This window comes from Salvelinus alpinus, chromosome 6 (genome assembly GCF_045679555.1).
Source record: "Salvelinus alpinus chromosome 6, SLU_Salpinus.1, whole genome shotgun sequence".
Taxonomy (NCBI): domain Eukaryota; kingdom Metazoa; phylum Chordata; class Actinopteri; order Salmoniformes; family Salmonidae; genus Salvelinus; species Salvelinus alpinus.
In genome coordinates, this window is record NC_092091.1 from 50,481,334 (window position 1) to 50,499,567 (window position 18,234).

At 42.6% G+C, this 18,234-nt stretch overlaps 1 protein-coding gene across 14 annotated transcripts in view; it reads left to right on the forward strand.

Moving 5' to 3' along the window:
• The window catches only part of LOC139578811 (C-Jun-amino-terminal kinase-interacting protein 3-like), a 78,746-nt gene that overhangs the window by 52,078 nt on the left and 8,434 nt on the right, over positions 1-18,234 (forward strand). For 12 of the 14 annotated variants that reach the window (XM_071406848.1, XM_071406855.1, XM_071406852.1 and 9 more), the window contains 13 exons: positions 2,232-2,282; positions 5,579-5,665; positions 6,549-6,713; positions 6,831-6,905; positions 7,028-7,118; positions 10,907-11,095; positions 15,269-15,458; positions 15,750-15,872; positions 16,104-16,184; positions 16,311-16,378; positions 16,676-16,824; positions 17,115-17,286; positions 17,710-17,823. In XM_071406848.1, coding sequence (XP_071262949.1) covers positions 2,232-2,282; positions 5,579-5,665; positions 6,549-6,713; positions 6,831-6,905; positions 7,028-7,118; positions 10,907-11,095; positions 15,269-15,458; positions 15,750-15,872; positions 16,104-16,184; positions 16,311-16,378; positions 16,676-16,824; positions 17,115-17,286; positions 17,710-17,823 — 1,555 coding nt within the window. The remainder of the gene's footprint in view (positions 1-2,231; positions 2,283-5,578; positions 5,666-6,548; positions 6,714-6,830; positions 6,906-7,027; positions 7,119-10,906; positions 11,096-15,268; positions 15,459-15,749; positions 15,873-16,103; positions 16,185-16,310; positions 16,379-16,675; positions 16,825-17,114; positions 17,287-17,709; positions 17,824-18,234) is intronic. The other 2 variants (XM_071406857.1, XM_071406862.1) reach the window with 1 other exon arrangement.

Below are 18,234 nucleotides of genomic sequence, written 5' to 3' on the forward strand. Positions count from 1 at the left end.
TACACATTCGTCCAGCAGGGGAAAGTTTGCGAAGTTATCGTTCTCTGTTCGTCGTTTCCATAACGGTAGCTTTTTTTGAAAAGCCTTCAGGTTTTCCTCCGCTTCGATGATGTTGACTCCACCGCCCTGCATCTTTTGATTTAGATGATTGAGAGCTGCGAAGATATCAGCCATGTACGCTAAAATGAGAATGAACTAGGGCTAATTCCACACGCACGGCAAAAACACGATTCAGCACCTGTCCCCGGGATAACCACTGAACGTTAGAATGGTACAGAAGTACCTCGAATTCAGAGCCCATTTCTTTACACAGCTCACTGAAGATGCGGTGCCTCAGAGCACTAGTTCGCACATAGTTCACGCATTCCACTACAATTTTTAATACTTCTGCCAGTTTTGGAGGCAAGGTTTTTGTTGCCAACGCATGCCTGTGCAGAATACAATGCGTAACAATGATGTTTGGTGCATCGGCTTTCACTAGCGCACCAAAACCAGACTTTCTTCCCAGCATGACTGGAGCTCCGTCCGAACAAACTGCAGAAACCATATCCCACGAAAGATTGTTGTCTTTGAAGAAGTCATCCACAAGTTTCTTCACATCGGCTGCCTTAGTTGTTGTTGTAAGAGGCTTACAAACTAAAAAATCTTCCTTTATCACGTCGTCTATCACATAGCGCACGAATACAGCAAGCTGGCTTAGATTGGAAACGTCTGTGGTCTCGTCGAGTTGAAGGCTGAATTTTGCCGGGCTTGAAATCAGATCTGCAACTACTTGAGCCAAGATGTCTTTGCTCATGTCCTCTATTCTGTCGCTGATGGTGTCATTTGAAAGAGGAATTTGGGATAACTTAACTTCAGCCTCTTTTCCCAGCATGATATTCGCCATCTTCAACACAGCTGGTTTTATGAGTGTTTCACCAATGGTGTGTGGTTTGCCCTGCTTTGCGATCAGGTAAGCAACTTTGTACGATGCTGTGAGGATCGGTTTGTTGATGGGTACAAAGCCGAGAACAGGCAGAGTAGCCTTTTCATCGAATCTGGCTCTCTTCACCTTGAATTCAGCGAGCGTTGTGTTCTTGTATTTTCCATCTCCATGCAGCTTAAGGAAGTGTTCTCTTAGTTTTGCCGGTGCTAGACTAGAATTGCTCAACTTGGCATTGCAAATCATGCAGTTAGGACGCTGACTCCCATCACGTTCCGTTATACATGTGAATCCATATTGTACATATTCGTCCGACCACTTTCTTTTTTTGCTCGACATAGTAAGTATGAAGGGATTAAAATATTAAGAAAGAAATCACAAGACGTACCATCACGACAGTCACAAGTCGACTACTGAGCGCACCAAATTCCCTGCAGCACAGATAGGCCAAGCGCGATCACCTGCGTAGCGTGATCACCTGCAGCCAATGATGGCCAAGCGGGGCGTGTCATCACGAATCATATGAGTCGGATGTGTGTCTTGACCTCCGCCGAACCCCTGGGTTCGATCGAACCCAGGTTTAAGAACCACTGGTGTAGATTAATGAAAAAACAAACAATTGGATCCATTTTAGAATAAGGCTGTAACATAATAAAATGTATAGAAGTGAAGGGGTCTGAATACTTTCCCGAATACGCTGTAAGCTGGAAGTAGAAGCCTAAGTCTTGTTGTCTATTAGTTTTCTCCAATTAGGGGAGGGGTGGTAGGTTTAGGGGAAATAATAAAGGATTATTTATTTTTTAAATATTCTATTTACAAAAAAATATATGTGGGATTGTAACGTGTACTCGAATAGTCGGGAAGCATGTACAGGGAGTGAATTCAATAAATAAACGTACATGGAACATAACAAGAAACACGAGTAGCGCTCAGACATGAAATGTGTAACAGAAACAATAACGCCTGGGGTAAGAACCAAAGGGAGTGACAGATATAGGGGAGACAATCAGGAAGGTGATGTAGTCCAGGTGAGACTCATGAGGTACAGGTGCGCGTAACGATGGTGGCACGTGTGCGTAATAATGAATAAAATGGCGACAATGAGCGCCAGAGAGGAGGAGCGGGAGTAGACGTGACAAGGATTGGAAATGATGCCGACAATTACATTGATGGAAGCTACAATCTATCTGCAATATTAAAGCTGATCTACCCCCAAATAAATAAAAATAAATATAAATAAAAATGCCATCCATGTAGCAGTGAAAATACAGCATATAGGGCGGTGTCTCTCTAACTATTTCTCCCATAGACTGGTGCTCAGCTGGACAGTGCACTGGAAGGCCCGCTGAAGAAACAACAGGTAAGTGACACCCACAGAGTCCCTCCCTAACCTAGCATGAGCCGCTCTTAGTTACCCCAAAGACATGTCACAAGACACATCAACAGACACCACAGTCTGACACAACACCTACAGTGCATTCGGAAAGTATTCAGACCCCTTCACTTTTTCCACATTTTGTTACGTTACAGCCTTATTCTAAAATGGATTAAACAAATATTTTTCCCCATCAATCTACCGTAATTTCCGGACTATAAGCCGCTACTTTTTTCCCACGCTTTGAACCTCGCGGTTTATACAATGACGCGGCTAATTTATGGATTTTTCCCGCTTTCACAAGATTTATGCCGCCAAAAAACTGAGCACCTTCACATAATGTGACGGAAATCGAGCGCGCTCAAACTTCCCATCATTCTGATTACGGTAGTCATTTTGTCACCCTCATCATGGCAAAGACACGGAGAAATGCATATGATGCAGCTTTCAAGTTGAAGGCGATCGATCTGGCTGTTGGAAAAGGAAATAGAGCTGCTGCACGGGAGCTTGGCCTCGATGATAAGTCGATGATAAGACGTTGGAAACAGCAGCGTGAGGAACGGACTCAGTGCAAAAAGACAACAAAAGCTTTCAGAGGGAAGAAAAGCAGATGGCCCGAACTAGAAAATGAGCTTGAAGACTGATTCCTGGGGGCACAACAAAGTATTTGCAGCCACTCGACATCAGTGTAAATCGTGCATTTAAGGTGGCGCTCCGTGTTCAGTGGGAGGCTTGGATGACAAGTGGGGAGAAATCCTTCACTAAAACGGGCCGCATGCGAAGAGCAACTTATGGTCAAGTCTGCCAGTGGGTCCTGACAGCGTGGAGCATTGTCAAAAAATCCACTATCATCAACGGGTTTCGAAAGGCTGGACTGCTGCGTGTTGAAGAGGGCAGCATGAGCTCAGCGGGGAATTTGCCTCCGGATGAAAGTGACGAGAGCGACAATGAAAACGATCCAACATCGGATGAAGCAATTCTGAGGCTATTCAACTCCGACACCGAAGGAGATGACTTCAGTGGTTTCAGTGCACAGGAGGAGGAAGATAGTGACCAATGACTTTCTTGGTAGGCTACTGTTTACTGCTATTTTTTTTATTTTTGTTACAAGCCGTGTTTCGTTAAAGCCTATTTATTTTTGTTACAAGCCGTGTTTCGTTTTAAAGCCTATTTATTTTTGTTACAAGCCGTGTTTCGTTTAAAAGCCTATTTATTTTTGTTACAAGCCGTGTTTCGTTTAAAAAGCCTATTTATTTTTGTTACAAGCCGTGTTTCGTTTAAAAAGCCTATTTATTTTTGTTACAAGCCGTGTTTCGTTTAAAGGCTGTGTAAAGTTAATTTGTTTCAATGTACTGGTAGGCACCTGCGGCTTATAGACATGTGCGGCTTATTTGTGTACAAAATACATATTTTTTTTAAATTCAGTGGGTGCGGCTTATATTCAGGTGCGCTTAATAGTCCAGAAATTACGGTACACACAATACCCCATATTGACACATTTTAGCAAATTTATAAAAAATTAAAAAACTAAGCCATGAGGTCGAAGGAATTGTCCATAGAGCTCCCAAGACAGGATTGTGTCGAGGCACAGGGGGCTTTCCTCTTTTGTTCTCTATTTTTATTTCACCTTTATTTTGTAGCAGGAGTCCCATTGAGATTTAGATCTCTCTTACAAGGGAGCCTTGTGTCGTAGAATTACAACATTATGTTAATCACATTACTCTTAAATTAGAATGTAATCCTATATTAGTACTCACATTGTATGTTTTTCTTAGAGGCAACAGAATAGGATTGTTAGAACTTTCATGTGTCTGTGTGTGGAGAGATGCCTGAGATTTAACGCTGACAAGTATATTTACAATGGCTTGGTGATAACCTAAAGACTGCTTTGCATTCCAATCCATGATTAGTGTCTGTGTGCCTGTCTGTCGGTAACAGGGAGAACCAACCACCAGTTTAGTATTCTAGGTTGCATTAGTATTTTTGTATAAGCAAGCAGTAAATGAACTAGAGACAGATATTTGCGCCATGTAAATCTTGATGTCTGTTGCTTGAGAGCAAAATGTACCTTTTGTATAATTTCAACATATCTGTTCATCGTCACAAGGACTCAGGAAGACTATAAAGAGTTGTAACCAAATCCTGTTTATTTGGGCTTTTAACTCTACACCATTGGGTGATTGTTAAATGTTCCATTACTAATAAAGTTCCATTACTAATGCAGTAATTACTAATAAAGTTTGATTGTTTTGAGGAAATCTAAGTCTCTCCTTTGATTAGAATAATTCCACGACACTTGCATATACACAATTTATAAATACAACATAATACAAAATTACAAAACATACTCAAGAGGAAGGATCACATTCCTCAGCATAGAGGTCCCCGATCAACAATTTCAACTGCCTGAGAGGCACCATTACATTTAGTTGCAGGGAGCTCTTTAGATTTGTTCCATACATGGGGTGCAAAGAAACTAAAAGCAGATTTACCCAACTCTGTGGAGACCGAAGGGATCTCCAGAGTTAGCCATCCCTGAGACAGGGTTTGGTCATTCGTACATTAAAAGTTAAATAATGACGTTAGGTATGGTGGAATTTCATTGTTCCCGCAAGCAAGGGGGAGGCCTATGACATCCGAGGGCACCATCAGACCAACTTCTTAAATGGTCTACTCCATGAAGTTGGCATTTGTATCTAGAAAACACTATTTTGCTCATAACATATTTTTTTACCTTAAGTGTGTGTACATTACTGTATTAAGACCTGGGATATTGTTTTCCAACAGAAAAGTAAAAAAATAGCTGGAGTGCGTCTTTCAGCCCCTAGGCCTTGTCCCCTAGACACACATCAACAGACACCACACGGTCTGACACAGCTAACTGACTCAATGACCCTGTCAATGACGCCACCCAGCCTACTGATACAACATCTACCTAAAACCCAAACGCTCTGCCCCCACAATACACACAACACTTACCTCTAACCCAACACACATCAACAGATGCCACACAATCTGACATAGCTATTGACACAATGCCCCTGTCCCTCAGTCATGTTAACAGACACCCCACAACCTGCTGACACTGTCACTGCTATATCAACTTTCCTCCAATCTCAAAGCTCTTCCCCTTGACACATCAGATATGTCGAAAGTGTGGTTATGCAGCTATATGAATATAGCAATGATGGTTTGATTGAATTTAGTTGTAGTAGTATCTTCTATTGGAGGTCTTGGAGCAGTTTTGTGATTGGAGGGTTTGTCTGTCTGTCTTCTCCCAGGCCAATGAGAAGGAGGACAACCGCATGAAGAATGTCCCTGTTCCTGTCTACTGTCGCCCCCTAGTAGAGAAGGACCCCAACAGGAAGGTAAAAAAACAAACAAATATGTACTTGGTTGAAGCCACAATCTGCAATTTTTACCGCTGTTCAATCAATCGTCATGTTAATTAATTATATATACCCGTTGATTATTGAAGAATATGACTTATAACTGCTTCAAGAACTTAGCCCATCATAACCAAAAAGTTGTTTTACTCCAATGTTTTTATTTTATTTTTACCTTTATTTAACTAGGCAAGTCAGTTAAGAACACATTTGTATTTACAATGACGGCCTACCAAAAGGCAAAAGGCCTCCTGTGGGGACGGGGGCTGGGATTAAAAAATAAAAATATAGGACAAAACACACATCACAACAAGAGAGACACCACAACACTACATAAAGAGTGATCCAAGACAGCAACACAGCATGGTAGCAACACAACTTGGCACAAAGGGCAAGAAGGTAGAGACAACAATACATCACACGAAGCAGCCACAACTGTCAGTAAGTATGTCCATGATTGAGTCTTTGAATGAAGAGATAGAGATAAAACAGTCCAGTTTGAGTGTTTTTTGGAGCTCGTTCCAGTCGCTAGCTGCAGCGAACTGAAAAGACGAGCAACCCAGGGATGTGTGTGCTTTGGGGACCTTTAACAGAATGGGACTGGCAGACCGTGTGTTGTATGTGGAGGATGAGGGCTGCAGTAGGTATCTCAGATAGGGGGGAGTGAGGCCTAAGAGGGTTTTATAAATAAGTATCAACCAGTGGGTTTTGCAGCGGGTATTCAGAGATGACCAATTTACAGAGTAGTATAGAGTGCAGTGATGTGTCCTATAAGGAACATTGGTTTCAAATCTGATGGCCGAATGGGAAAGAACATCTAGCCGCTCGAGAGTGGTGTTAACGATGTGTGTAACGATGTGTGTAGTTGTGGTGTGCGGCGGGCGTGGACCTGACGGGATGGAAGACGTGCACTCAGGAAGTGATGACAGTTAAAGCTGGCCCCGGCAACAGCGTTACGAATCCTCTAGCCATTGAGGAGGGAGAGGGAGGAGACGGCAAGAGCAACCACAGCTCACCAGAGAAGAGAAAGGTACTTGATCTAGTTGGTTTGTTAGTTAATTAAGCTATTTGTTTTAGTTTGAAAACATACTTATTGTCCCTTCTTCCTTTTATCACCCCCACCTCTCCCTCCTTTTCCGTCCCCTAGTCTAAGGAGCTCCATGAAACAGACACTATGAGTAGCAGAGTCTGGATCCTGACCAGTACCCACTCGGCCAGCAAGGTGTTAAATAGTACTTTTTTGTATCTAATCATTTCATTGTAAGTTGTACTTGTAATTCAGTGTTGCTGCCATTCGTACAATTTGTCAAATAATGAACAACCATTATCGTTATCATCATCAAGGTGGTCATCATTGATGCCAACCAGCCCGGCTCGTTGGTCGACCAGTTCAACGTCTGCAATGCCCACGTGCTCTGCATCTCCAGCGTGCCAGGTTAGTGGTCAAACCATAACACGACCACATAAATTAGCATTCCTCACCTGGATCAAATCTACCGCAACATGACCATTGTACTCAACTACCATAACACAATTACTGACCACCTAGACCCCATGTTCTCTGCATCTCCAGTGTGCCAGGTTAGCGGTCAAACCATAACACAAACACATAGTACTCACCTGTTAGACCAACTCTACCGCAACTTGACGACTTAGCACCCTACTACTAAATTAACACAACCATATCTACTACCACAACATGACCACATACAGTATTACTCACCATCTGGACCAAATCTACTGCAACTTGACCACTAAGGAATCTACTGCCATAATAACATGACTACCGATCACCTATCCTACACCCTATCTATTACTGCAACACGACCATATAGCACTCTCCACCTGAACCAAATCTACTACCATAACATGACCATAGTATTCAGATCAAAGCAACATTCGGAAAGTACGTTACAGCCTTATTCTAAAATTGATTCAATTGTTTTTTTCCCTCATCAATCTACACACAATACCCCATAATGACAAAGCAGAAACAGGTTTTTAGAAAATTTTGCAAATGTATAAACCCCCCCTGGAGATATCACATTTACATAAGTATTCAGACCCTTTACTTGGTACTTTGTTGAATCACCTTTGGCAGCAATTACAGCTTCGAGTCTTCTTTGGTATAAGCTTGGCACACCAGCATTTGGGGGGTTTCTCCCATTCTTCTCTGCAGATACTTTCAAGCTTTGTCAGGTTAGATGGGGAGTGTCGCTGCACAGCTATTTTCAAGTCTCTCCAGAGATGTTCAATCGGGTTCAAGTCCGGGCTCTGACTGGGCCACTCAAGGACATTCAGATACTTGTTCCTAAGCCACTCCTGCGTTGTCTTGGCTGTGTGCTTAGGGTGGTTGTCCTGTTGGAAGGTGAACCTTCGCTCCACTCTGAAGTCCTGAGCGCTCTGGAGCAGGTTTTCATCAAGGATCTCTTTGTACTTTGCTCCGTTCATCTTTCCCTCGATTCTGACTAGTCTCCCAGTCCCTACTGCTGAAAAACATCCCCACAGCATGATGCTGCCACCACCATGCTTCACCGTAGGGATGGTTTTGGCCAGGTGATGAGCGGTGCCTGGTTTCCTCCAGACGTGACGCTTGGCAGTCAGGCCAAAGAGCTCAATCTTGGTTTCATCAGACCAGAGAATCTTGTTTCTCATGGTCAAAGAGTTCTTTAAGTGCCTTTTGGCAAACTCCAAAGGGGCTGTCATGTGCCTTTTACTGAGGAGTATTTGTTACTGAGGAGTAAGGCAGCAGCTACTCTTCCTGGGGTTCAGCAAAATTAAGGCATTTACACAATTTTTAAAACGTTACAATACATTTATTACAGAATTCACAACACAGTAAGTGTGTGCCCTCAGGCCCATTCTCCACTACCACATATCTACAACACTAAATCCATGTGTATGTGTGTGTATAGTGCATATGTTATCATGTGTGTGTATGCATGTGTCTCGGTACCTTCAGCTTGTCAACACCTCTCTTCCAATTTTGAGCCATGAGAGATTGACATGCATGTCATTAATGTTAGCTCCCCATGTATTTTTAAGGGCCAGCTGTGCTGATCTGTTCTGAGCCAACTGCATTTTCCCAAGTCCCTCTTTGTGGCACCTGACCACACAACTGAACATTAGTCCAGGTGCGACAAAACCAGGGCCTGTAGGACCTGCCTTGTTGATAGTGTTGTTAAGAATGCAGAGCAGTGCTTTATTATGGACAGACTTCTCCCCATCTTAGCTACTGTTGTATCAATATGTTTTGACCATGGCAGTTTACAATCCAGGATTACTCCAAGCAGTTTAGTCACCTCAACTTGCTCAATTTCCACATTAATAATTACGAGATGTAGTTGAGGTTTAGGGTTTCGTGAATGATTTGTCCCAAATACAATGCTTTTAGTTTTGGAAATATTTAGGACAAACTTATTCCTTGCTACCCATTCCCAAACTACCTGCAGCTATTTGTTAAGTGTTGCAGTCATTTCAGTCGCTGTAGTAGCTGATGTGTATAGTGTTGAGGCATCCGCATGCATAGACACACTGGCGTTACTCAAAGCCAGTGGCATGTCGTTAGTAAAGATTGAAAAAAGCAAGGGGCCAAAACGGCTACCCTGGGGAATTCCTGCTTCTACCTGGATTATGTTTGAGAGGCTTCCATTAAAGTACAAGTAACTGTTAGTTCTGTGTTCTGTTAGACAAGTAACTCTTTATCCACATTATAGCAGGGGGTGTAAAGCCATAACACATCAGTTTTTCCAGCAGCAGACTATGATCGATAATGTCAAAAGCTGCACTGAAGTCTAACAAGACAGCCCCCTCAATCATTTTATCATACATTTCTCTCAGCCAATCATCAGTCATTTGTTTAAGTGCTGTGCTTGTTGAGTGTCCTTCTCTATGTGCGTGCTGAAAGTCTGTTGTCAATTTGTTTACTGTGAAATAGCATTATCTGGTCGAACACAACTTTTTCCAGAGGTTTACTAAGGGTTGGTAACAGGCTGATTGGTCGGCTATTTGAGCCAGTAAAGGGGACTTTACTATTCTTGGGACTTTAACTTCCCTCCAGGCTTGAGGGAACACACGTTCTATTAGGCTTAAATTGAAGATGTGGCAATATCGTCCGCTATTATCCTCAGTAATTTTCCATGCAGATTGTCAGACACCAGTGGCTTGTCATTGTTGATCGACAACAATATTTTTTTCACCTCTTCCAAACGGACTTTACAGAATTCAAAAGTACAATTCTTGTCTTTCATAATTTGGTCCGATAAGCTTGGATGTGTAGTGTCAGCGTTTGTTGCTGGCATGTCATCCCTAAGTTTTCAAATCTTGCCAATGAAAAAGTAATTAAAGTAGTTGGCAATAGGAGTGTCTTCCATCTGGAAGGTTCTCCCATCTCCACAGAGGAACTCTGGAGCTCTGTCAGAGTGACCATCCGGTTCTTGGGCACCTTCCTGACCAAGGCCCTTCTCTTTCGATTGCTCAGTTTGGCCAGGCGGCCAGCTCTAGGAAGAGTCTTTCTTGGTGGTTCCAAACTTCTTCCAGTTAAGACTGATGGAGTTCACTGTGCTCTTGGGACCTTCAATGCTGCAGAAATGTTTTAGTACCCTTCCCCAGATCTGTGCCTCTACACAATCCTGTCTCGGAGCTCTACGGACAATTCCTTCGTCCTCATGGCTTGGTTTTTGCTCTGACATGCACTGTCAACTGTGGGACCTTATATAGACAGGTGTGTGCCTTTCCAAATCATGTCCAATCAATTGAATTTTCCACAGGTGGACTCCAATCAAGTTGTAAAAATGTCTCAAGGATGATCAATGGAAAAGGGATGCATCTGAGCTCAATTTTGTATCTCATAGCAAAGGAATACTTACATACATAAGGTATTTCTGTTTTTGTTTTTTAAATAGAAATTTGCAATAATTTCTAAAAACCTTTTTTTGCTTTGTCATTATGGAGAATTTTCTGTATAGATTAATGGGGGGGGAATAATTCCATACATTTTAGAATAAGGCTGTATCGTAACAGAATGTGGGAAAAGGGAAAGGGTCTGAATACTTTCCGAATGCACTGTACGTCCACATCTACTGAACTAGAATTGTGATTTTTCTGTGTGTGCGTGTACATGTGTCTCTGTGTGTATGGGTGTGTATTTCTGTGTGTGCTTGCTTGTTTCTGTGTTTACATATGTGCGTGTCTGTGTGTGCGTTTCTGTGTGTCTGTCTGCAGCGGCCAGTGAGAGTGACTACCCGGCGGGTGAGATCGTGCTGGACCCTGGGGAGGGTGGTGGTGAGGAGACAGGTGGGGTGGAGGGCATGCTAGCAGGCATCACCCTGGTGGGCTGTGCCACCAACTGTAGCGTGGTCCGCAGCAACTGCTCCTCGCGCACCGACACACCCGTACTGGACCGGGGACAAGGTGAGAATCCGAGAGATTTATCTACAGTGCCTTCAGAAAGTATTCATACCCCGTGACTTTGTTGTTACATCCTAATTTCAAAATGGATTAAATATTATTTTAATTATCTACACACAATAACCCAGAATTTGAAAATGAAAACATGTTTTTAGAAATGTTAGCAATTTTACAGAAATATCTCCTTTACATAAGTATTCACACCCCTGGGTCAATACTTTGTAGAAGATCCTTTGGCAGCTATAACAGCTGTGAGTCTTTCTGGGTAAGTCTCTAAGAGCTTTCCACATCTGGATTGTGCAACATTTGCCCATTATTCTTTTCAAAATGCTTAAAGCTCTGTCAAATTAGTTGTTGATTGTTGCTAGACAACTATTTTCAGGTCTTGCCATAGATTTTCATTAGGATTTAAGTCAAAACTGTAACTCGGCCACTCAGAAACATTCACTGTCTTCTTGGTAAGGAACCAGTGTAGATTCTCCTTGTGTTTTAGGTTATTTTCCTGCTGAGAGATGAATTCATCTCCCAGTGTCTGGCGGAAAGCAAACTGAACCAGGTTTTCAACTAGGATTTTGCCTGTGCTTAGCTCCATTCTGTTTCTTTTTAACCTGAAAAACTTCCCAGTCCTTAACTATTAGAAGCATATCTATAACATGATGCAGCCACCACTATGCTTATGGAGAGTGGTATTCAGAATGGGTTGTATTGGATTTACCCCAAACATGTAACACTTTGTTTTCTGGACAAAAAGTTAATAACTTTGCCACATTTTTTGCAGTATTACTTTAGTGCCTTGTTGCAAACAGGATGCAAGTTTTGGCATATTTTTATTCTGTACAGCAGGGTTCCCCAACTGGCGGCCCATGGGCTAATTTTGACCCGCGGGTGATTTTATTTGGCCCCCCAAGTTTTCTGAGCATTTAATATTTTGTATTTTTTTTGTTGGACGTAAGACTTTTAAAACGACAGCAAATCAGCTCCAAGCAATTTTTTTTTTTTAGCACCAAACCCGACACAATCAGATGGGGTTGGCTTAGATTGTTGATAACATGTAAACTATATTTCGTCTCCAATGTTTATTGAAAACATAAATAAATTTGTAGAATGAGCACTTCTTGTCTCTCAAATACATCGTTACAGTTGTTGGTTAGCTAGCTAGCAATTTTTTTGCCATATAAGCATTGACATGAAATCAGTTAAAACACCTCAAAACAAGACATGGTATCAAGAACAAGATGAAACGAGCCACTTATGATTTCCCACATGGCAGTTTCTTGTCATTCTTGCTAGCAATCTGGCCATCCAGAATCACAACAACACATTGTTTTCGTGATGTTGTCAAATCAATCAAATCAGCTAACCCATCTATGTGATCATATACAGTGGCAAGAAAAAGTATGTGAACCCTTTGGAAATACCTGGATTTCTGCATAAATTGGTCATAAAATTTGGTCTGATCTTCATCTAGGTCACAACAATAGACAAACACAGTCTGCTTAAACTAATAACACACAAACAATTATACATTTTCATGTCTTTATTGAAATCACCAAGTAAACATTCACAGTGCAGGGTGGGAAAAGTATGTGAACCCTTGGATTTATAACTGGTTGACCCTCCTTTGGCAGCAATAACCTCAACCAAATGTTTTCTGTAGTTGCGGATAAGAGCTGCACAACGGTCAGGAGGAATTTTGGACAATTCCTCTTTACAAAACGGTTTCTGTTCAGCAATATTCTAGGGCTGTCTGGTGTGAACCGCTCTCAAGGTCATGCCACAGCATCTCAAATTGGGTTGAGGTCAGGACTCTGACTGGGCCACTCCAGAAGGCGTATTTTCTTCTGTTGAAGCCATTCTGCTGTTGATTTACTTCTGTGTTTTGGTTCGTTGTCCTGTTGCATCACCTGTTGAGCTTCAATTGGCGGACAGAGAGCCTAACATTCTCCTGCAAAATGTTTTGATAAACTTGGGAATTCATTTTTCCGTCGATGATAGCAAGCTGTCCAGGCCCTGAGGTAGCAAATCAGCCCCAAACCATGATGCTCCCTCCACCATACTTTACAGTTGGGATGAGGTTTTGATGTCGGTGTGCTGTGCCTTTTTTTTTCTCCACACATAGTGTTGTGTGTTCCTTCCAAACAACTCAACTGTAGTTTCATCTGTACACAGAATATTTTGCCAGTAGCGCTGTGGAACATCCAGGTGCGCTTTTGCAAACTTCAGACGTGCAGCAATGTTTTTTTTGGACAGCAGTGGCTTCCTCCATGGTGTTCTCCCATGAAACCATTCTTGTTTAGTGTTTTACGTATTGTAGACTCGTCAAAAGAGATGTTAGCATGTTCCAGAGATTTCTGTAAGTCTTTAGCTGACACTCTAGGATTCTTCTTAACCTCATTGAGCATTCTGCGCTGTGCTCTTGCAGTCATCTTTCCAGGACAGCCACTCCTAGGGAGAGTAGCAACAGTGCTGAACTTTCTTCATTTATAGACAATTTGTCTTACCGTGGACTGATGAACATCAAGGCTTTTAGAGATACTTTTGTAACCCTTTCCAGCTTTATGCAAGTCAACAGTTCTTAATCTTAGGTCTTCTGAGATATCTTTTGTTCAAGGCATGGTTCACATCAGGCAATGCTTATTGTGAATAGCAAACTCAAATTTTGTCAGTGTTTTTTATAGGGCAAGGCAACTCTATCCAACATCTCCAATCTCGTCTCATTGATTGGACTCCAGGTTAGGTGACTCCTGACTCCAATTAGTGTTTGCAGAAGTCACTAGCCTAGGGGTTCACATGTTTTTTCCATGTTTAAATGATGTATAGACAAGAAAAATTATATAATTTGTGTGTTGTTAGTTGAAGCACGTTATGTTTGTCTATTGTTGTGATGAAGAGCAGATGAAATTTGATGACCAATTTATGCAGAAGTTCAGGTAATTTCAAAAGGTTCACATACTTTTTCTTGTCAAATGTAAGCAAGAATCAAATATTATACCTGTTTGGTCTTTTTGCGGTCAATTTGCGGTCTACAAATTATTCATAATTATGTTCTGGCCCCTTGACCATCCACTCAAGAAAAAATTGGCCCGCGGCTAAATCTAGTTGATGATCCCTGCTGTACAGGCTTACATCTTTTTCCTCAATTAGGTTAGTATTGTGGAGTAACGACAATGTTGTTGATCCATCCTCAGTTTTCTCCTATCATAGCCATTAAACTCTTTAACTGTTTTATTGTCACCATTGGCTTCATGGTGAAATCCCTGAGCGATTTCCTTCGTCTCCAGCAACTGAGTTAGGAAGGAGGCCTTTGTAGTGACTGGGTGTGTTGTAAATAATAACTTCACCATGCTCAAAGGGATATTCAATGTCTGCTTTTTAAAAATGTTTTGTCTACCAATACGTGCTCTTCTTTGTGAGGCATGGGAAAACCTCCCTGGTCTTTGTGGTTGAATCTGTGTTTGAAATGCAATGCTCACCTGAGGGACCTCACATATTGTATGTGTGGGGTACATAGATGAGGTAGTCATTCAAAAATCATGTTAAACTATTATTGCACACAGAGTGAGTCCATGTAACTTATTGTGTGACTTGTTAAGCAAATTACTTATGAACTTATTTAGCCTTGCCTTAACAAAGGGGTGTGAATACTTTCTGAAGGCACTGTACATTAAACTGTATATGTATCATCGGACTTGCAAAAATAATAGGCTTTAACTGCGGCACAATTCTTCTTCTTGTCCCTCATCCCTGTGTCGCTGACGTGGCTCCCCCTCTCTGTGGGAGGCTGATTTCAGCTGAATCTAATTGGGGACCTCTGCTATATATTTTGGTGTATATATCCCAGAAAACATACTACCACCACTAAACGTTGTTTCGAAGTTGACACGAAGTGCTGATATGTCTCTTCCTGTGTCCCTGTCCCCCCCCAGCCCCGGTATCTCCCCCTCTCATTGGGAAGCTGCACCCAGCCCAGTCAGTTGAAGAGTTATAAGTATAGTTAATAGGCCTTCACATGTTTTTAAAATTCCGATATGATATCGATAGCAAATCAAATACATTTCAACTGATATTGATAGGGACTTTTCATATTAGTGCCCATCTCTAGTTAATAGGTATAGTTGGTATAGTTATAGTAGTATATAGTGTATAATGTCTCTCCTTGTGTCCCTGTCGCCTCAGCCCCCATGGCTCCACCACTCAGTGGGAAGCTGCATCCGGCCCAGTCAGCAGAGGAGGCCACAGAGGCTACAGAGGTGGCTGAGCCGGCCGCCAGCGAGACAGACGGCACCTTGGGACCTCCAGGGCCCTTCATGGAGCACGTCTTCACAGACCCCCAGCCTCCGGTGGTTGATGCTAGCAAATACGACCGGTAAGACACAGGATTTGACCAGATTTGAATTGCTAGTAGTTGTAAAGAGAGGAAGTATTGCCAGGACATTTTTGAAAAGTTGTCATTGAAACTTTAAAAAATGTTCAGTTTTAAAATTTTTACTGAAAGTGTATTTACATACACTTTAGTTTGATTTGATTTAGTTTTAGTCTAAACATTTCTGCAGAGACAATAATGCTAACATGCTACAGTAGTTGGATTTTCCACCGTGTGGACTGTGGTAGTCTATAGTGGACTTCAAGACAACTCTCTGTTTGTGTCCCCTGTCAGGTGTGCAGGTCAGTTAAAAGAGGAGTCTAACTCCCCACCCCAGGAGACGGAGGATGGAAACGACGACCCCAAAGCTGGCACCAGCGTCGTCCCCACCATGTGGCTGGGAGCACAAAATGGCTGGTGGGTAACTAATCACTAAATGGCTAGCTAGTGGCGGGAATGTATCATAGTGATGTTGTTTTCTGGTTTTCTAAAAAGGTGCAAAAAATGTCATTGACCACAATGTCACAAAAAACGTCATTATTTTTTTGCCAACCAGTTTTGCCTGCATATGTCTCCCAACCCATAACCCTAACCCATAAAACCCTATATCTGTCTATGTCCTAACTAAGCTTTACCTCCTTTCTTCAGGCTTTACGTCCATTCGGCAGTGGCCAACTGGAAGAAGTGTCTCCACTCCATCAAACTGAAGGACTCTGTGCTCAGTCTAGTGTAAGTCCCCCACTACTGACCACTGTCTGCTTTTAGAATGGCCATTTTTACCAGTCCTTGATTTATGTTGTAGTAAATGGGTGCATGTTGCTTTGTGTAACGTTGGCTTGACTGTTTCTGCTTCAGGCATGTGAAGGGTCGTGTGCTGGTGGCTCTGGCAGACGGGACACTGGCTATCTTCCACAGATCTGAGGGTAACTTAAACTTAACCCTAACCTACCTAATTATTCTGAGCTCTCACCTATGAACCTTAACCATTAACTGTCTGTTGTGCTCAAAAAATGACATTCCATGAGAGCAACATTACTTTTTCATGTGCGTGCGTGCGTGTGTCCATGCATGTGTCTGTGCGTGTGTGCGTGTGTGCGTGTGTGTGTGTGTGTGTGTGTGTGTGTGTGTGTGTGTGTGTGTGTGTGTGTGTGTGTGTGTGTGTGTGTGTGTGTGTGTGTGTGTGTGTGTGTGTGTGTGTGTGTCTCTCTCTTTATCTCCAGATGGGCAGTGGGACCTGTCAAACTACCACCTGATGGACCTGGGTAGACCGCACCACTCTATCCGCTGCATGGCCATGGTCCATGACAAGGTGTGGTGTGGCTACAAGAACAAGATCCACGTCATCCAGCCCAAGAGCATGCAGATAGAGGTTGGTCACAGCAGGGAAGGGACTGTTTGTATAGTAGAGGAAGTTGCAAAGTAACCTTTTCTGAGACCTGGAGACTCACGTTAGCTCCCAGACATAATGTCAAGACATTAGCTCAGTGGACTAGCAGTCTTGAGTCTATCCCCAGTTATGTCGCAGATTGAGACGGGTTGGGGAGAGGTCATGTAATGTCGCTCCACATTGATTTACTTTGATTTATTCCCGAATATTATCAATCAACCAATCCTCCCTTCTCCACCCATCACCCCCCCCTACCCCCTCTCCCACATCAGAAGTCCTTTGACGCCCACCCTCGCAGGGAGAGCCAGGTGAGGCAGCTGGCGTGGATCGGGGATGGGGTGTGGGTGTCAATCCGTCTGGACTCCACGCTGCGTCTCTACCATGCCCTCACACACCAGCACCTACAGGATGTCGATATCGAACCATACGTCAGCAAGATGTTGGGTAGGGAAAACCTAAGCTAAACAGCAGGAATGGAGTCTATTTCCATTTCAATTCAGTCAATTTAGAAATTATACTGTCTTAGCATTATCCTCTAAGAGAAAGATGTGGAAATGGAATTGCAGTTTACTTCCTGAATTGACTGAATTGAAATGGAATTGACCCCAACCATGCTATCCAGCTCTGGCTAGGCTGGTTGTCCAAGATCTGTTTGTGTTGTATAGACACTTTTTATGTTTCTTGTCATATCAAGACCATGACTGTAGGAGTTGGCAAGACAGATCTGGGACCAGCAGGCTAAGCTTCGGCCGACTCATTGATAGGACACCATATTATTTGACCCCACTTTAGTCTACTGAGATGCATCCAATGTATGGATTGACCTGTGTTCTCTCTCTCTCTCCTCTCTCTCGCTCTGATTGACAGGTACTGGCAAGCTGGGCTTCTCCTTTGTGCGAATAACAGCCCTTCTTATTGGTGGAAACCGCCTGTGGGTGGGGACTGGGAATGGTGTGGTCATCTCCATACCACTGACAGAGAGTGAGTTTGAGTGGTGCGCACACGCGCTTTAACCCTACCTCTTTGATTTCACTATTCTGTGCTTCTGTATTTTACTTTCCCTTTCTATACTGAACAAAAATATTTCGCAACATGCAACAATTTCAACGTTTTTACTGAGTTACAGTTCATATTAGGAAATCAGTCAATTTAAATAAATTCATTAGGCCCTAATCTATGGATTTCACATGACTGGGAATACAGAAATGCATCTGTTGGTCACAGATACCTTAAAAAAAAGTTGGGGCGTGGGTCAGAAAACCAGTCAGTATCTGGTGTGACCAACATTTGCCTCATGCAGCGCGACACATCTCCTTCTCATAGAGTTGATCAGGCTGTTGATTGTGGCATGCCAATTGCAAAACTTGTGGCATTATGTTGTATGACAAAAGA